We start from the raw sequence: 20,756 nt of genomic DNA, 5'->3' as shown, positions 1-20,756 counted from the left end.
TCTCATTCTGACGCACTACCACTCCCCAAGCTCTGAGCCTTCTTCCCTTGAGGGTTCCTCCAACCATTTCTCTTCATCCAACCCAGGGCCAGATTTAGGTGTGATGAGGCCCTAAGCTACTGAAGTTAATGGAGCCCTTTGTATGTCCAGCTGTCCTTTTTCAATAACAAATTGTCGCTGTTTTTTGTGTTGAATATATGCTATATGGTAATTTATGGACCTCATAGGTATCTAAAGCCATTGACACATAACAAAATACATATTTTATCAAAGTAATTGTTGAACTGAAATACAATTAAAAAGAAGTATATTAATAGTGAAATAACAATTAAAAAGAAGTATATTAATATTGAAATAATTATTAAGCTCTAAATGTACATTTTATTTTATTTGTTTTTTATCTTATATTTTGGAAATGTACATCTGGTTGTTTTTTCTCCTTTAATATTTTTTTTGGGGGGGGGGTCCCCAAGAGATTGGGGCCCTAAGCTATAGCTTGTTTAGCTTATATGTAAATCCGGGACTGGTCCAACCAGTCCCTGACATTGAATGACTTGGAATGGTTCCCTTTATATGATGGAATCTCTCCTCAGCCTTTGGAAAGAGTGGGAAAGGGAGAGCATAAGTTCTGAGGAAGTTTGAATTTGGATAGCATCTGATGGAGACTTAAGAACAGGAGACTGAAGTGCGAAAGCATCCTAGAGAGTTGTGATGTTCCTACCCTGCTGCTTTGGAGACCTAGGAGCCTGGGTGTTGATGTTGGATGGGATGTGAAAAGAGGGCTTCGTTGGCAAAGCTCACTTGATGAGCCCCTATCTCTCAGTCTAGCCAATCTCACATGCGGATAACATTGAAGTGAGTGGAAAAACTCCACATGCTGTCAAGTGGAATAAAGGTTGGCTATACGCTCAATAAATAGACCTTTGCTTCTACTGTGCCCTGCTCTCACATAAAGAAATAAAGGAATATTATGCAGATAACTTAAATCTCCTGTGCCTGGAACCTCTCATCTCTTGTCAGGGGGGAAAGGACTGGTGCAAAGCAATATCAAATCAGTATCAAATTTAAAATCAGAAGCCCCACAGCAGGGAGGTGATTGTGTCATTATCCTGTCCCATCCCATGCTGTTTCAATCTGCAGCTGTCTTAAAGTACGTTATGCCCAATTCATAGAATCGTGGAATTGGAAGGTACTTCTAAGGTCATCTAATCCAACCCCCTGAAATGGAGGAATCACAGCTAAAGAACCCCCTACAGATGGCCGTCCAAGTTCTACCTAAACAGCTCTGATGATGAAGAGTTCACCACCTTCTGAGGCTATCTTGTCTAACAGCTCTTGCCACCAGAAAGCTTTTCCTGAAGTTTAATCGGAACCTCTGTTATTGTCATTTGCTACCCTGTGGAGCAGTAGGAAAGATGCTTCAGATCTTTGAAGATGGCTATCACATCACCTCTTCTCCAGGCTAAACATAGCCGACTCCCTCAACCATGCCTCATAAGGCTTGATTTCCAGACCCTTTATTATCTTGGTGCTTTCTGAAGGATAATTCTGGGCAGCAACAGTTGGGTCTGGTGAGACAGAAGGCAAGGAGAAGCCAACAATGAAGTCAGAACCAATGAGAGGCAGAGGCAATGAATACTTTTCTCCTCATCCTCTGCCCCACTGCTGAGTTCTACAAGGGCAACACGGAGAGGAGGAAGGAGGAAGGAGGAAGGAGGAAGGAGGAAGGAGGAAGGAGGAAGGAGGAAGGAGGAGGAAGCTGACAAGCCAATGCCAGCCCCTGGACTGGCAATAAATAGGAAGGCAGGCAGGTGAGGACCAGATGAGGTTTGTGGAGCAGTGCTCCAGTGGACCAGCCTCTGCTGATGCTGGGGAAATCCTCGGAAAACCCACACAAGGCAGTCCCCCCGCAACACTCCCACCCACCCCAGCCATAGAATAATTCTAGAGTAATTATGGGATATAAGGGCCCCTGACATTTAAGTCCCGTCGCAGATGACTCTGGGGTTGCAGTGCTCATCTCGCTTTCACTGGCGGAGGAATGGGGGTACGGAGGGAGTGGACCACCCCCGGCAGCACTATTCCAGTAGGGTGCCATCACGGTGCCCCCCTGGACATGCACTACCCCCCCACGCACCGGGTGCCACGTCCCCACAGGCGACATGCCATGCCCCCAGAATGCAAGTCACATCCCTGTGGGCAGTGCACCACTCCCCGCCTGCTCTCTGCCCCCGGTAGCGAAGCATGCAGCTTCGCCACTGCTTGCTTTACAGGCCAAGGGAGCTGGTGTTTGTCCACAGACAGTTTTTCCAGGTCATGTGGCCAGCATGACCAAGCCGCTCCTGGAGCAATGGAACACCAAAACCAGAGCAGTGCACGGAAATGCCATTTACCTTCCCGTCGGAGCGGTACCTATTTATCTACTTGCACTGGTGTGCTTTCGAACTGCTAGGTTGGCAGGAGCTGGGACCGAGCAATGGGAGCTCACCCCATCATGGGGATTCGAACTGCAGACCTTCTGATCGGCAAGCCCGAGAGGCTCAGTGGTTTAGACCACAGCACCACCTGCGTTCCTTTATGGGTTATAGAGAGAGCTATTATGCATCTTCCTTTGTTTTTAATACTGTAAAACTGCTAGGAGGAGTGCCAAAGCCCGGTTTCTGCCACACCTGGTTAAAATGCTTTCATAATGACTCAGGAAGTTATGCTTTGCAGCATCCTTTGCAATGATGTGGTTGTTTGCTCTGCTGGAGGATGGAGAAAGGTATGTGAGTGTAATACAGAGCTGCAATTCTTATTCATTGGTCCACCCACTTTTGCCTCTTGCCCCCCCCCCTTAAGTCATTATATGTCTCCCTGCTCTTCCTAAGCCTCTCTGTTTATCTCTCCCTGCACCATATGTAGTTTTTGTTCAGATTAAAAAGGTAAAGGTACCCCTGCCCGTACGGGCCAGTCTTGCCAGACTCTAGGGTTGTGCGCTCATCTCACTCTAGAGGCCAGGAGCCAGCGCTGTCCGCAGACACTTCTGGGTCACGTGGCCAGCGTGACAAGCTGCATCTGGCGAGCCAGCGCAGCACACGGAACGCCGTTTACCTTCCCGCTGGTAAGCGGTCCCTATTTATCTACTTGCACCCGGAGGTGCTTTCGAACTGCTAGGTTAGCAGGCCCTGGGACCGAACGACGGGAGCGCACCCCGCCGCGGGGATTCGAACCGCCGACCAAGCGATTGGCAAGTCCTAGGCACTGAGGTTTTACCCACAGCGCCACCCGCGTCACATGTTCAGATTACTGGTCATATATTATCAGTTTCTTTTCTCTCTGGACTCCCCCTGTGTTATTTGGGTGATTCTGCTATCAAAGGTAAAATAACAGTGCCTCTGCCCTCCAGATTATTCTGGGCCATAGGAAACTGCCTTATACTGTGTCAGATCCATCTAGGTCAGTATTGTTTACACAGACTGGCAACAGCTCTCTCCAGGGTTTCAGGCAGGGGACACTCCCAACTTTACTTGGAGATGCTGGCATTTGAGATTTCTGCATGCAAGGTGTGTGCTGTACCGCTGAGCTAGGCCCTTCTGCCTCGTCCTCCAACTGTTCCACACAACAAACTCCATATATCACTTATTGCCCTTTGTGCATAATTCTTTGATCATCCCACCTCACTGGAGAGCCCTCTTCCCCACAGGACTTTCAGGGACTCTATTGTGGAAGATTCTAAAACCACACAGAGTAAGGGCTGAATCGTAGTGGTAGAGCACTTGCACCCAGAAGGCAGCAACAGAGCGTGTTTTGATAGTGCCCGGGGTGGGTTTGTGTGTGTGCCCACCTGCCCCTGGGGTGGGGTGAGGGTGAAGGACAAATGGAGCCCACTGTGCCCAATCACTGCTTACCCCTCCCCCAAAATGCACCCAAAATGTGTCCATCAGCTGACTCCCACCATGCTATGCACCTGCAGGAAGGTCCCAGTTTTAGTCCTCAGCATCTCCAGGTAGGATGGTAAATATCTCCAGTGTAAAACCCTGGGGTGATACTGCCAGTCACTGTAGACAATATTGAGCTGTGTGGACCAATTTTGAGAGCCTTGGTAGAAGAAAACTTCTCGTGTTCCTTAATTTTGGCATATTACTGATGCACTCCAACATTACCTTGGGGTAGGAATGGGCTTCTATGAACAACTACTAGATCATACAAAGGTGTGTATCTGGAAAGAATCAATCAACAATCATTAAACCATGAATCCAGAGCTCATGGTCCTCAAGACCTCGTTGGACTCCAGCTCCCATCATCTATGACAACTGGACAGGCTGGCTGGGGATGATGGGAATTGGAGTCCAACAACATCTGAAGGGGTCACAGTCTCTCCATCCCTGGTTTAGATATTGGACTGTTAAGACAGTAAGTGTGCGCGCTAAATGTGGTGTTGTGGCTAGAGTTGACTTGGGAGACGAGGTCAAATAACTCAGCTGGAAAGATCATCGCATGGCTTGGGGCTCGCTGCTCTTTTTCAGCCTGAATTACCTTATGGTGTAGTTGTGACGATAAAACAGAGAGTCTGTTGACTAACAGGTCACCTTTGTTTTCTCTGCTGCCCTGTTGGCACTACATAAAGACAAAGACATTCTATTTTTAAAAATGAAAAGGGGGGGGGGGGAGAGGAAAGATTCAGAGCAGGTTCCCTAGCTGCGATGTAAACCTAAATTGGTTTCAGAGCTGTGGTTTGAACGAGAACAGAATTAGTCTGCAAACTGAATGCTGGCTCACCTTCCCGACATGGTAAGATTGTCCAATTTAAGCTTATTTTTATAAGGCTACACATCAGGGGTCAACATACTTTTTCAGCGGGGTCCACTGTCCCTCAGACGTTGTGGGAGGAGCAGACTATATTTTGAAAAAAATAATGAACGAATAACCATGCCCCACAAATAACTCAGAAATGCATTTTAAATAAAAGCACACATTCTACTCATATAAAAACATGCTGATTCTCGGACCGTCCGCGGGCTGGATTTAGAAGGTGACTGGGCCAGATCTGGCCCCCGGGCCTTAGTTTGCCTACCCATGCTGCACATAGCCTTATAAAGTTTCCCACTTCGAACACCCATCTTTTCCTGGCTCTGGGGATGAGAGGACCTGTGGCAAAAATGCAACCTATTGGTGGGTCCTCTCCCACTTCTGAGGCCTGGCCTGCCCTTCGTTTTAAAGTGTCTTCTAACACCCCACAATACCTTTTTGGATTCCCACCCTGAAGCCCTGGAAGTTGATTTATTCTGAAGCATTGTGAGAGGAGGAAGCAGAAAGATGGTTTCTACTACCAAACATGGCACCAGTATCTTGTACCATACTCTACAATGACTTGGGTTGCATTCACACTATAAATGCCATTTTAACCATTACGGAGGATCCTGGGAGCTGTAGTTTGTTAAGAGTGCTGTTCTCACAGAGCTACAGTTCCCAGCACCCTTAACAATCCGAGGATTGTCTGTGAGTATTGTTTGTTCATTATATAATATCAGTGTGGTTTCCAGTAATTATATATAAAACCATACAGTTAAAAATATAAAGGAGTTAGAAATCGAAATCAGCCAACTATTATGGAAAAAGGCATTCTTAATTATTAAACAAAGTGGTATAATAGTGTTTTAAACATATGGTGTGAGTGTGACCTTCATATTCAGGACTGTGGGAACGAAAGAGAAGTTGCTCACTGGGTGGGGTGGTGGTGGCGGCAGTAAATTAAAAATGGCGCCCAGGGCAGACATTTTGGGTGTGGCCTCACTGAGCACTGGCAGCTATTGCAGTATGCCTTGTGAAAGCATTGGGCCTGCCCTTTGTGCTATTCAATACAAAAAATGCAGGTGTTTAAAAAGCACAAATCTGAGACTAGTGGATTCCCCCCCCCCCAAGAATTTGCTTCCAGATGAATGGACCAGCCCCACTGTTCTAAAAATGCCCCATCTGTTCCCACTCTCCCTCCCCCCCCCCCAGAATAATTAAGAACAATTAAACTGAGACTCCAAGGCAAACACTCTGGAAACATTCGATTTTCTTTTCTTTTCTTTTCTTTTGCAGTGTAATTTATTTACAGAGTATTTCGCCATCGTCGTCGATGTTATTGTTCAGAATAGTTACTCAGACATGCTGAAGAGGTGGGATTCCCCCAGTCCGCTTGGATAGGAAGTACAGTAGAAAAGGCACACGGTTCTGTTCACCATAAGAGTTGTGCATCAGTCAGCAACTTAAAGCTAACAGATCCTTCTGCCCCAGGGACCTTCTTCAGTGAGGCACGAGACTGATCTGTCCTGCAAACCTGACCCAAATATGGCTGCCCTCCTGTTTCCTCCCAGAAAGTGGACGCAAAGTCTGGCTTCCGTGGTTCTTCTCCGACTGAGTTCCAAAAAAGCAGAAAGCTTGCAGAAGTCTTTCTGGGGCATCCATTGTTAGAGGATAGGCTCAGCTCTCACCAAGGTGGTAAACCTTTGACTATGAAACTTCAGACTCACGTGATTGAAAGTTCTTCCATAGGAACTTAGAACTTAGTGAACTTAGAAAAGAGCATATCAAAGAGATGAGTTTCCCCCCTGACAAGCTGGTTTTCTATATGCAGGGATTTATTTTCCTTAATGGAGAGGTGATTGTATCATGTGCGCCTATAAGCCCTAGTCTGAAATGATACGGTCTAGGTACAGGTGTATCACTTTCGTGGCCTTAGGTGGAATGCCAGTCTCCACCTTTCCTTTCTTTAAAAAAATAAAACAACATGTGCCCAGCAGTAAACCTTCTCCTTCAATGAGCTGACTTCTTCTCATCACAATAGTCCTCTTTAACCTGACTCTCTTGGAGGGGCGCCCACGTACTGGTCAAAGGACTCCAGAAGAGTAAGCCTCTTCCCAGCTCTGAATCAATGCCGGCCATGCTTGATCCAGTTTCTGATCATCCATTTCTGCCCCGAGCATCTTTGTACGACTAATCGGAGCCCAAAATTGGCATCCTTGGACATCTCTACTTCTAGACACCGGCCAGTGTCTCGGCTGATGATTGGGCCATTCTGTAGGGGTGAGAGAAACGAATACACAATAAGACATAAACCAGAAAATATAAATAATACTAATAATACTAATAATACTAATAATACTAATAATACTAATTTATTTGTACCCCGCCCATCTGGCTGGTTTTATTTATGTAAAAAAGGTGTTAATGGTTTTTCTAAAGTATTTTTTCTTTAACCATTCTTCTATTTTCTATTTCTTTTCTACTTTCTCTCTTCACTTTCATTATTTCTTCTTCTTTCTTTCTTTCTTTCTTTCTTTCTTTCTTTCTTTCTTTCTTCATCTTTGCTTTTATTCTTTGCTTTATTTGTTGTTGTATTTTATGTATTATTGTATTTTTATGTATGCTTTGTTTCGATGTAGTTCCTTTGCAATAATAAACAAACAAACAAATACTGATATCTGGTGGACTTGGGGAAACAAATCAAGTCATTAGAGAAATGGCAGAGGGTTAGGGAAATAATTCATAATGAATTGAAAAAAAAATGTTTACAAGTACTTCTCAAAAAAATAAAACAAAACAGAATCTTTTTGTTGCGGATAATTCAGACAGAAATTCCCAGGTGTCAAAAAAGGTTATTTATGTATGCCACTACTGCAGCCTGTGTTTTGTTAGCCCAAAAATGGAAAATGAGGGAAGTCTCAACTAAAGAAGAATGGCAACTTAAGCCCATAGAATATGCATAGGTTGGGGGCTTAATATATAGAATAAGAGAACAAGAAGAACATATGTAAACATAATGGAATACTGAATGGTTTAGTTTATATAAAATATGCAGGGATTTATGTTATGCAAAATGAACCATGGAAAGAGAAGAAGGGAAGTCAATGATATTTTAAGGTTGCTTAAATGAATATTCTAAAATGTAAAACAGAAGATTTTATAAAAATTATAGGAAAAAAAGAGAGAAATGGCAAAGGAGAAAAATTAAAGGCATTGGAGGATACAGTCTACCCTTAAATCCATTGAACAACTTGCTGGAATATGTTTAAAAGTCTGCTATTAAATATCTAGTTAATTTGCTTTCAAGCCTGTCAATATCAGCTAGGAATCGAAGAGCCATGATAATCTATCAAGCTAAAGTCCATCTAGTTCAGCCACATGTTTACACAGTAGCCAACTCAGTTGACAGATGAGCGGGGTATAAATAATAATAATAATATATTATTATTATTATTATTATTATTATTATTATTGATCAAACTACGGGAGGCAGTGGAGGACAGAAGTGCCTGGCGTGCTCTGGTCCATGGGGTCACGAAGAGTTGGACACGACTAAACGACTAAACAACAACAACAATTATTATTATTATTATTATTATTATTATTATTATTATTATGGGATGCCTGAAAACAAGACGTAAGTGCAACAGCAACACTCCCAGTTTGTAATTCCCAGCAGTTGTGCAAACATGAAAGCCCAAAGTCTTCACTCACAAGTGAATATTTTTGACTTTGAATTCAAAAGAAAGGCTGCCTTTGGCAACAACACAAAACAAAAACTTTTTCGGAACATGGGTGCAGTGCCAGATTTAGGGAGATGCGGGCAGTTCTGCTGCACAGGCCACTGAGCTGAGGGGGCGCAAAATTGAGAAGATCCATGACTGAGAAGGTCCATTTGGCAGCGCCAACTCTTGGCCTCACATTAGGATGCCATATTACAAAAGATTGCTGAAGTCTGTCCCTGATGAGGGCAAGTTACAAACCCAGGGAAAGGGAGATGGAACAGAAAACTGAGAATCCCGAACACAAACACAAAACACTGTAATATTTTGCGACAGGCCCTGCTTGCATGCACAGCTGGCTACAATACCTGTGTAAAATCCCACAGCCTCTGTGCCGGCCTCAAGGTGTCTTCACATTTCTTCAGAGTGGGGGTCCTTCCTTTCCCATCATCGACAAGACATTTGGAGTCAGGCAGAAATGCAGTAGACCCCAAAGGGCCCAGCTGCAGAAGTCCTTCAGAGCTGTAACGAACAAGCTGGAACCAAATTAAAACAGAGAAGGCTGCAGTCAAGTAAGCCATGAGGCATTTCTGAAAAAGCAAAGCCGTGGTAAAGGTCAAGCTTGCCTTGCAATTGAGACTCTTTGCATTAGTATAAAGCTTTCCCTTAACCCCCAGATGTGTGAGTAGACAGAGAGACTAGTTTATCTCCCTCTCTCTTAATGCTCGCTGTCGAGGACATCAACAAAACTGACTGTTGGAAGAGTCAGGAAAGGGAAAAGAAAGGACTTCTTCATAAAGTGTGTCGTTAAACTATGGAATTGGTACCCACAAAAGATGGAAGTGAGAACTGGACCATAAAGAAGGCTGATTGCCGAAGAATTGATGCTTTTGAATTATGGTGCTGGAGGAGACTCTTGAGAGTCCCATGGACTGCAAGAAGATCAAACGAATCCATTCTTAAGGAAATCAGCCCTGAGTGCTCACTGGAAGGACAGATCCTGAAGCTGAGGCGCCAATACTTTGGCCACCTCATGAGAAGAGAAGACTCCCTGGAAAAGACCCTGATGTTGGGAAAAATGGAGGGCACTAGGAGAAGGGGACGACAGAGGACTAGATGGTTGGACAGTGTTCTAGAAGCATGAGTTTGACCAAACTGCGGGAGGCAGTGGAAGACAGGAGTGCCTGGCGTGCTCTGGTCCAGACGGTCACGAAGAGTCGGACACGACTAAACAACAACAACAACAACCCACAAAAGGATTAGGTAAATTCATGGATGATAAGACTCTCAATGGCTAGGTACGAGCTGTGTTGGCTATGCTCTCCCTTGACTTTTGGAGGCAGGGAATGCACTGGGGAAACAGGATTAAACCGTCTACTCAATAGGAGCCAACCGCAAGGGGCCGTGGGTGCCTGGGCACCCACAATAATATAATTGTGGGGGCTGGGACCCACAAAGCCCATGAGGAAAGCTGGCAGGTGTCAGTGGCACTCCCTGCGAGAGAGAAGTTCAGCTCTGCCCTATGCAGCCAGCCAGCAAGGCAGCCTTTTCCAGTGTGTGTGTGTGTGTGTGTGTGTGTGTGCCTCAGATGCAGAGGAAGGCACCCACAATCCTGAGGGTGAGATAGCACCCCTGTCCCACTCACCAGCTGGATGGCAGAGAGTTCAATCCTGTTGACTGCTGGACTCTCCTTTGTATCCACCAGCAGATGATGGTCTGAAGCAAGATGGGTCACAATAGGAGCACTATCAACTTGCACATATATGGTAAAAGATTAAGAAGTGGGTCCCCCAATCTTGTTATCATTATCGTTATGTGTCAGACGGCTTAGGTGGTTCCTCACGAGTAACCAGGCGGGACTCCAACCTGTCTTTTACAGGCTTTATTTAGGTGCAAAACTATTTACAGTGCAGAACCCTAAAGTTCATGTCTGCCTCAATCGCTAGCAGAATCCGGGAGTGCTTGTTTCCTGGACCTCCCCCAGCATAAAAGTCTCATTACGCCCAGCCTTTTCCTTCCCTCTTTGCGCTTTAGACTTCTGCGCAGGGTGGGCGACGGAATGGACGTGCTTCCCTCCTGGCCAGCTTTGCCAGGAGTGGTGCTGAGGCTCCTACCAGCGTCCTCTGGTCCTTTCACCTCTTCCCCACTGGAGGTGTGGTTTTCCTCATCACCGGAAGAAGAACAGCTTCGCAAGATTTTTGGAGGCTCCCTGTAACAGAACTGCTCCTCTGTTTCCCGCCCCTGTTCTAATGGCAGTTCCCTGACATTATGGTTCAACTACAAAACTGACTGTGTGAAATTTCGACTATCATTCCGGCAAAGACCTTTAATGGAATGATAAAAAGAATTTACAATGGGAGCTACGGTGTTTTTTACGGAGACATCAGAATAGTCACCCAAAGATATATAATTTGGCATGATTATTCGGCTGTTTTGTTGTATTATAATTGTTGTTGTTTATTTGTTTAGTCATGTCCGACTCTTCGTGACCCCATGGACCAGAGCACGCCAGGCACTCCTGCCTTCCGCTGCCTCCCGCAGTTTGGTCAAACTCCTGTTTGTAGCTTTGAGAACGCTGTCCAACCATCTCGTCCTCTGTCGTCCCCTTCTCCTTGTGCCCTCCATCTTTCCCAGCATCAGGGTCTTTTCCAGGGAGTCTTCTCTTCTCATGAGGTGGCCAAAGTATTGGAGCCTCAGCTTCACAATCTGTCCTTCCAATGAGCACTCAGGGCTGATTTCCTTAAGAATGGATAGGTTTGATCTTCTTGCGGTCCATGGGACTCTCAAGAGTCTCCTCCAGCATCATAATTCAAAATGTATTATAATTAGGGATGATTAAAAGTGGTTTTTATTGGATCGTTAAAGTGGAAAATTTAATAAATATCATGAAAAGAAAAACAGAAAAGAAAGAAAAGAAAAGAAAAGAAAAGAAAAGAGATGGGTCCCCCAAACGCATGTTTGGGTTAAAAGTGAATCCTGGGTCTGAAAAGGTTGAAGACTACCCTGACTGGCGGTGACTGTCATGTTTCAAATCTCTCTGAATCTTCTGCATGCAGAGCAGATGCTTGACTGCTTCCCCGCCCAGGGGCGTCTTACCCATAGACGCTCGTGGCGTGGGGCGCCAGGGCACCAAGTTTTGGAGGGTGCCAGGGAAGTGGTGAGGGCTGAACGTGATGCCTCCCGGCATCAGCTTGCCACCCTCGCCCGCCTCTGCCATGCCGCTCCGAAGCAGCGCCGTGCCCGGAGCCTCCGTCTGCCATGGCCACTGTGGCACGAAGCAGCCAGCTGAGCCGGGAGGTGCCATGTCTAGCCTCCACCTCTTCCCCACCGGAGGAGCCGCCCTCCAGCCGCTGCCCGCCTCCGCCAGCCCCGCTGGCAGCACCGTCCTCCTTAAAAAAACTCTGGGAAATGGGGGAGGGGGGCACTGGAGGGAGCTTTGCACCATGCGCCATATATGCTTAAGACAGCCCTGTCCTCCCCATCTTTCCATGATGGCTTTCAGTGGGGGATTCTGCATTCATTTTAACATGGAGGGAAAACAGCCCTGCCTATAAATATGCAGAGGTCCCATAAATGGCATCTGTTACTTTAGGGCTCTTTGAAAAGAAAAGAACGGAAGAAAAGGGAGGGGGAGGGGAGGGAAAGAAAGTTCATGCGTACCGCTGCTTGCGAGCAGTAATGGCTTAACACAACCAGCACATAATATGCTAATCTTTCCTGTAGGAGTAGAATGCCCTTTGGAATTCACTCTTTGTTCTCCTTTTTTAAATGACTAGATTGCATGTCGGAAGCTGTTCTTAATAAAGAAGCCATCTGCGGAGCAAATGCAAGGCACCAGGAGGGAAGAAAATTGAATGTGCTGGGGGGGGGGGATGCAAGGATTTCCCCCCTTAATGTACTGATTGTAGTGGGGTCTTACTGCGGGGGGGGGGGGGTGCAGGGTTGTGAAAGCAAGTAAGAGGGGAGCTGGTGGTATATCCAGTATATCTGAAGGAGCGTCTCCACCCCCATCGTTCTGCCCGGACACTGAGGTCCAGCTCCGAGGGCCTTCTGGCGGTTCCCTCACTGCGAGAGCCAAGTTACAGGGAACCAGGCAGAGGGCCTTCTCGGTAGTGGCACCCGCCCTGTGGAACGCCCTCCCATCAGATGTCAAAGCGATAAACAACTACCTGACATTCAGAAGACATCTGAAGGCAGCCCTGTTCAGGGAAGTTTTTAATATGTGACATTTTAGTGTATTTTTCATCTTTGTTGGAAGCCGCCCAGAGTGGCTGGGGAAACCCAGCCAGATGGGCGGGGTACAAATAATAAATTATTATTATTATTATTATTATTATTATTATTATTATTATTATTATTATTATACCACGAAGGCAGCATTTCTCAAAACCGCTAGAACTTCCCCTAAGAGTGTTTATAAACCCCACCAAGCCTGGAGCTCTGGGTTTTCTAGTTCTGTTTCCTAAGGGGAACTGATGCAATAAGCTACCCATGCTATTCTTTCTTATTCTTTTTAGGAAGATAGGTAGCTGCCTTCTACAGAGTCAAACCAGGGGTCCATGCTGCCAAGTATTGTTTACACGCCACCCCAATCTCCGGGCAGTGAGAGATTCCAGGGGTCCCAGGAACTTAGTCAAGGCTTGGTTTCCTTGAAAACGGAGGTCAGCGGAGACTGTGGTGTCTTTAGCATATGTGGCTTTATTTACACATGTACAGGTGAAACTCGAAAAATTAGAATATTGGCTTTATTTGCTCATGTATACAATCTGAGCATGGGATGGAGGAGCACACAGCATTAGCATGCCTGCAGAGCTGGATTCTCTGTTAGGTTACCAGAGGAACCCCAAAGTCCAGTGCAGTGCAGTGAAACCTTGGTTCTTGAACTTAATCTCTTCCGGGAGTCGGTTTAACTCCTGAAACCATTCGAAAACCAAGGCACGGCTTCCTATTAGCTACAGCAGCTTCCTGAACTCTCTCTCTCTCTCTCTCTCTCTCTCTCACACACACACACACACACAACGCAAACACAACTTTTCAGTCCAGCCACTATTTGGCCTATTGTTCTCCATCACTTAGCTGCAGCTATTGCAACCTAGCGCATTCTTTGAGATGAGGATGAGAGCACTTCAGTGGCCAGCTAAACTCATTGTCTTATAAAGAAACTTGTCTGACTAGTTCAGCAACCTCCTCTACTGGATTCTAACCCTCACTGGATACAGAATCACAGGCCTGGAATGGATCCAAGGACACCGTCCAGACTGCTTCCCGCTGCCTCCACAAACCCCTCTTAACACTATTATCTACACAGACCGACAATAGTTCTCCAGGTTTTGAGGACAGGATTATTTTCTAGCTCTTTTTGGAGATTCCAGTGATTGAGCCCGAGACCTGGTACGTACTCTATCACTGAGCTGTTCCCTCCTCTGTTGTACAGAGCGTTCACACTTGCTACTAGTGCTGTGCTGAAAATTTATTTTGGTTTTTTCTTCTCTCTCTCTCTCTTCTAGTCATGAGAAAAGAAATTGGATTTGAAAATTACTGAAAGGGTAGAAAAATTCTGTGAAAATCTTGTGTCTGGGATGCAGGATTTTCTGCTTTTGTTTTTCATTTAACATGAAAAACCCATTACATCCTTGGCTGTCCTGTCCCATAAGTATGAGAAGTCAGGAAGGCTGTCCAATGTGCTCCTAAGAACTGCTCATTTTTATTGTTGTTATTATTTAGAGCAAAGACTTAATTTTCACAAAATCAGTGCAGAAAGGGTGTTATGTACTGAGTTGAATAGGATCCAAACTGCAGCAGTCTGATTGGTCCTAGAACAATAGGATCCAAATTGCAGCAGTCTGATTGGTCCTAGAACAATAGGATTCAGAATGCATCAGTCTGATTGGTCCTAGAACAATGCAGCAGTCTGATTGGTTGGCAGGAGCCACCCAATCATGCTCCAGATATAAGTGAATCCACAACCTGATTGGCTTACAGTAGAATTCCAGAATTAGCCAATCATGTGCAGCCCATTGTGTAAATAATGTATATAAAGCAGATACTTTGAGGGGACATTCATTCATTCCTCCTCACCACTATGAGCTGAATAAAGAGCATGAAATCACTTTGCGACTCTGAGTATATTTCACTGGCGACGAAGGTGGGATCCCGCTGAGCTGACTGCCACACACAGCACCGCAGCACCGCCACCTGCCGCACCGCTGCCTCGCACCGTGTATCCAGGCTTCAGCTCCGGGACACAAGGAACTCAGAATGGCAACCAACAGCAGCTTCTCGCCGTTCAACCCAGCATCTGGAGACTGGGAAGCGTACGCCTCCCGTTTCACCTTCCTCCTAGAAGCCAAAGGGGTCACCGAGGAAGAAGATGCCAAGAAGAGGGCAATATTCTTCAGTGTCTGCGGAGAGGAGACGTTTGAAATCGCCCGGGCTCTCCTTGCGCCTGAAGACGTTGCTACAGTTCCATACAAAACAATAATGGAACAGCTGAAGGGGCACTTTTCGCCACAGCCCTCAGTGGTAGCTCGTCGAAATGCCTTCTACGCAAAGCGGCAAGCCCCTGGGGAAACCATAACTGGGTTTGTGACCTCTCTCCGCCAAGCCGCCCGGTTCTGCAACTTCTCAGAGCTGGAGAACATGCTTCGTGACCGCCTCGTCGGTGGCCTGAGGGATGAGAAGCTGCAACGACGCCTCTACGCTAAGAAGAACCTAACGTTCCAGGTCGCTCTGGAGGAGGCCCTGGCAACGGAAGCTGCCGAGAGGTCGACGCAAGAGGCACGGCCGAGCCAGCCGTCCCAACCGAGGGTCCACCACGAAGACCTCACCGACGACTCAGGATCCAACAGGGAGGAGGTGCACCGAGTACAGCAGCGCACGCAAGCAGCCCACATACCACAGCTGCCTCGACGAGAAGGAGGGAACTGCGCAAGCTGTGGAGATAGTCACGAGAGGAGGACCTGCCGTTTCCGCAACGCAGAGTGCAGGCAGTGCAGAAAATCGGGACACATCGCCCGGGTGTGTCGGGCTCGGCCCACCCGACGCCAGGCATCAGATGACCAATCCAAGAGCCCCAGGTCCCGGGGCCCAACACACCAAGGCAACTCAACGGAGCTCACGGACTTCCAGGTATACCAGTTGCCCCACCCCAACGTAGAGAAAATTTATGTAGAGGTACAGATAGAGGGGCCCCATGCCGCATGGAGCTTGACACGGTTTCAAATCTATCCATAATCTCGGCAAGGACCTTAAAGAAACTGTGTCCTACTGGGGGTCCCAAACTCAGGCCGGCCCCATTCACCCTCCGGGACTTCCAGAAACGTAAGGTCCCCACAATGGGGGTGGGCACCTTCAGGGTGCAATACCGAGGGCGGACGCGGCAACTGGACTTGCTTGTGGTCAAGGGCCCCTACATTAGCTTACTGGGATTGGCATGGTTTGGACCACTGGGGCTAGCCGTCACCGGGGCGAACAACACTAGTTTACAAGTGGACGTGGACGCCATATGCAAGGAATTTCCGGGGGTTTTTGATGGGAAATTGGGACAGTATACGGGCCCCCCCATTGCTCTACAGCTTGACCACGCAGTACGACCGGTCAGGCTCAAGGCCCGCCGGGTCCCGTTCGCCCTGAAACCCCGTATTGACGAGGAATTGGACCGGCTCGTAGAGCAAGGAGTGCTGGAGCCGGTGCCTAATGCCCCCTGGGAAACCCCAATCGTCACACCCGTCAAGCCTAATGGTTCGGTCCTCATCTGCGCAGACTACAAATGTACCATAAACAAGGCCCTCACGGCCCATGCATACCCAGTGCCAGTGGTCAGCCATGTCCTTGCCACCCTGGCTGGGTCGAAAATTTTTGGCAAGCTGGACTTGGCCCAAGCATATCAACAGCTGCCAGTAGATGAGGCCACAGCAGAGGCACAGACGATTGTGACGCACAGAGGAGCGTTCCGGGTAAAGTGGCTGCAATTCGGTGTCAGTGTGGCACCAGGCATATTCCAGAACCTAATGGACTCTCTCCTTAAAGGAATTCCTGGCGTCACCCCCTTCTTCGATGATGTGTTGATTGCCGGGCCCACACCAGAGGAGTTTGAGGACCGCCTCCGCACCGTTCTGCACCGTTTCCAGACGGCGGGTCTCAAGGTGAAGCGGGAAAAATGTCTACTAGGAGTGCCTCAGGTGGACTTTCTGGGATTTATGGTGGACGCAGAAGGGGTCCACCCGACTGGGGACAAGGTACGGGCCATTTGTGATGCCCCAGCGCCCAAGAACAAGACTGAACTTCAGGCCTTTTTGGGACTATTGAACTTTTACCATTCCTTCCTTCCCCACAAAGCGGCGGTAGCGGAGCCCCTACACAGACTTCTGGACAAGCGGGCACCTTGGGTGTGGGGCCAGCGCCAGGAGGCTGCATTCCAGGCAGTCAAGGACTTGCTTGTCTCAAACTCGGTCTTGGCACACTTCGATGAGAGGCTGCCGGTGGTGCTAGCATGCGACGCCTCACCCTATGGCATTGGCGCTGTCCTGGGACACCAACTCCCGGATGGAAGAGAGGTACCAGTAGCATACTTTTCCCAGACACTCAGCGCAACCGAGCGGAACTACTCGCAAATCGACAAGGAGGGTCTGGCAATCGTGAAGGGAGTAAAAAAATTCCATGATTTCTTGTATGGGCGGCCCTTCACCGTGGTGACTGACCACAAGCCGCTGCTTGGCTTGTTTGCCCCCGAAAAGCAGACCCCCCAAGTGCTATCTCCTCGCGTCCTCAGGTGGTCAATTTTCCTTGCCAGCTACCAGTATGCACTGATTCACCGCCCTGGGAAGGTGATGGGCCATGCGGACGCCCTCAGCAGGCTACCACTACCGGAAACAGGCCCTGACCCAGCACCTGCACAAGAGGTTATGAGCCTGGAGTTGCTTCCCGACCGCCCCATTCAGGCACAAGAAGTTGCACACCATTCCAAGAAAGACAGGGTCATCTCCCGGGTCCTGGACTGGGTGTGGAGGGGATGGCCCAGCAACAGCCCTGGGCCAGAATTCGCTGGCTACACAACCCGCAAACATGAACTGTCGGCCCACAAGGGGTGCCTGTTATGGGGAAGCAGGGTCGTTGTTCCCCAGCCCCTCCACAAAAGGGTCCTCACAGCCCTACACGAGACACACCCAGGGGTAGTAAGAATGAAGGCCCTGGCCAGGAGTTATGTGTGGTGGCCGGGGATCGACGGAGAGATAGAGGCCTGGGTCAAACACTGCCAGGCCTGCCAAGAATCCCGACCAGATCCCCCAAGGGCCCCAGTCCAGTCCTGGGAGTCTGCCCGAGCACCATGGTCACGCCTGCATGTGGACTTCGCTGGCCCCTTTCAGGGGAAAACATTCTTCATAGTGGTGGACTCCTACACCAAATGGCTGGAAGTCGCACTGGTACCGTCCACTTCTACATCCGCAGCCATCCGGGTACTACGCAGGCTGTTTGCAACCCACGGGCTCCCTGACACTCTCGTCTCAGACAACGGGACTGCATTTACATCAGGAGAATTCCAAACCTTCACAGCGCAGAACGCCATCCGCCACATCCGTTCGGCGCCATTCCACCCTGCCACCAATGGCCAAGCAGAACGCATGGTGCGGACCACCAAGGACACCCTTCGCCGCATGACACAAGGGGATTGGGAGTACCGCCTTGCCACATTCCTCCTAGCACAGCACAGCACCCCCAGCTCAACGACTGGCCGGAGCCCCGCTGAACTACTAATGGGTCGGCGCCTTGCAATCAGATTGGACCGCCTTCACCCCGATAGAGCTCAGGATGAGGTAGTGGTGGGGGAAGGCAGGAACCCCCGGACCTTCGAGGCTCAGGAACCAGTGTACGCAAAGAATTTTGGGGCAGGCCCAGCATGGGTACCCGCCACAGTCACCAGGGTCACTGGCCCCGTGTCATATGAGGTGCTAACGGATGGAGGGCAATGCTGGCGCCGCCACTGCAACCAGATACGGCGACGATTCCCGGGAGAAAACCAGGAGGAGGAAAGGCCAGAGGAGTCCCAAGGGAACAGAGCGGCAGTGAGGCCCAGAGAGGAGGGGCCAGCAGGAGAGGCAGAATCAGTAAATACAGAGAGGACCCACGAGGCCGAAAGGACACCGGAACCAGAACCACGACGGAGTGAGCCGGTTGCGCCAGACCAAACAGGCCCATCACAGCCAGCATCCTTGGAACACGAGCCAGAACCTGAACCCCGGACCAGGGAACACCACAGGCCGCAACGCACACGTAGGCCGCCGGTGTACCTCGAGGACTATGAATGCGACCTCCCGGGCAGGACTGGAACTTAGAGGGGAGGGGTGTTATGTACTGAGTTGAATAGGATCCAAACTGCAGCAGTCTGATTGGTCCTAGAACAATAGGATCCAAATTGCAGCAGTCTGATTGGTCCTAGAACAATAGGATTCAGAATGCATCAGTCTGATTGGTCCTAGAACAATGCAGCAGTCTGATTGGTTGGCAGGAGCCACCCAATCATGCTCCAGATATAAGTGAATCCACAACCTGATTGGCTTACAGTAGAATTCCAGAATTAGCCAATCATGTGCAGCCCATTGTGTAAATAATGTATATAAAGCAGATACTTTGAGGGGACATTCATTCATTCCTCCTCACCACTATGAGCTGAATAAAGAGCATGAAATCACTTTGCGACTCTGAGTATATTTCAAAGGGTTTTTGTTTTTTATTTTTTTTAAGGAAGGACTTTCCTTAAAAACAAAATTAGTCAGCCTGATCCTACCAATCTCAGGCACTTGGAAGCCCACCACCCCATGTTCTCACACTTCAGTTAAATCAAAGGGAAAGATATCTTGAGGTTAATAATGAAACGGGACTTTTTCAAATCAGGAAACATGGCCGTTTGGGGATCTGCTGGCTCTCCAGATGATGAAGGGCTCTAACTCCCATCAGCCCCAACCAACACTATGAATGGTCAGAGATGATGGGATCTGTAGTCCCACAGAACATGTAGGGCCACAGTCCCCCATCCTGGCAGACAAAACTTTTCCCTCTGAGAACTATCTTGACCACGCAGCAGAGGTGTTCTTTACCATTAGGGTTTAAAAATAATAATTTGCAAATCATATTTAGGAAGAAATGGTGAACCCCCACCATGAAGATGCGGTGCTTTTTATTATTATTTTATCTCGGCGGAACATTTTGCAGATAGCAAAGGGCTGGGATCATTCTTATGTAGCCGAGTTAATTAACGTTCACAAAGCCGAAAAAGCTTCTCTCATTTCACCACAATTTGCAAAATTAATTTGGTGTGAGGGCTGCAGCTGCACCAGCCTCTCTCAAGGATGCTCAGGCAGAGAGTGTGAAGAGGTCTGACAGCTAGCAGCCGACGATGTTAAGCAGAGACGCAAATAATCATCACCGTCGTAATAATAATTTTATTATTTATACCCCACCCATCTGGCTGGGTTTCCCCAGCCACTTACAGGATATATCAAATGTAATAAAGCATCAAACATTAAAAACCCATCCCTCATCCTTCAAGCACAGACGCGGTCCCACCTGGCACTGAAACATTTCTCACGCCAACCTGAAGCTGGTTTGAAAGTGCTAAGCAAACTTCCGCCTGCCTTCATTCAATCAATAGGTGGTTTGCCATGCTCTGTACATGCGCAGCAGCCTCAGGAACCCCAGGAGCTGGAAACCAGCAGCCAGGGGACAAAACCAAGAGTCAGGACCAGGATGATCCAGAAGCCAACCTGGGTGGGTAGAGGCAGTTCAAGGCCTGAAGGTACTTCACTGAGAAGCTGCCATGTGCAATTCAGTGGCTCACCACAGGGGACAGTGCCCACAGATCACAGCACCTCCTGAAGGCATCGGCTGCTATCGTGAAGCAAATTTAGCACCCTTGGATTCAGCTGACAGTCCCATTACCAGACTATCCTAATTAACCAGGTGTGTCAGGAGTGCGTGCAGGAGCCAGGCCTTGTGACCACCAGGGTTTTGCAGGACTGGGGCCTTCCTAAGTTTGTTCTGAAGAGGCAAGGCACAGATGTGGCCAATTGGTAACCCACAGCACCTGGTGGCAAGAGCCGGGAAGGGATATAAGGTCAGCATTTCCCTTTGGCTCATTGCCACAGCAACACGCTTCTTGCCTTTGGCTTCTTGTTTCCTGATCCTCAGACCCTTGACTTCATGACTCCTTGCTTCATGACCCTTGGACCCTTGGCTTCTTGACTCCCAGCTCTCTGACCCTCAAAC

At 48.2% G+C, this 20,756-nt stretch overlaps 1 protein-coding gene across 2 annotated transcripts in view; it reads right to left on the bottom strand.

The window, feature by feature from the left end:
* Positions 1-6,576: 6,576 nt before the first annotated feature.
* The window catches only part of GALNT9 (polypeptide N-acetylgalactosaminyltransferase 9), a 197,367-nt gene continuing 183,187 nt past the window's right edge, over positions 6,577-20,756 (bottom strand). For both annotated transcript variants that reach the window (XM_083418303.1, XM_083418304.1), the window contains 2 exons: positions 8,864-9,031; positions 6,577-7,045 (listed from right to left, as the gene is read on the bottom strand). In XM_083418303.1, the coding sequence (XP_083274429.1) occupies positions 6,899-7,045; positions 8,864-9,031 (315 nt within the window). In that variant the 3' untranslated portion in view covers positions 6,577-6,898. The remainder of the gene's footprint in view (positions 7,046-8,863; positions 9,032-20,756) is intronic.

Source organism: Podarcis tiliguerta (assembly GCF_965153285.1).
Source record: "Podarcis tiliguerta genome assembly, chromosome: 16".
NCBI classification, from domain to species: domain Eukaryota; kingdom Metazoa; phylum Chordata; class Lepidosauria; order Squamata; family Lacertidae; genus Podarcis; species Podarcis tiliguerta.
The sequence above is the reverse complement of the archived record's forward strand: the minus strand, read 5'-3'. Positions and strand labels throughout refer to the sequence as shown.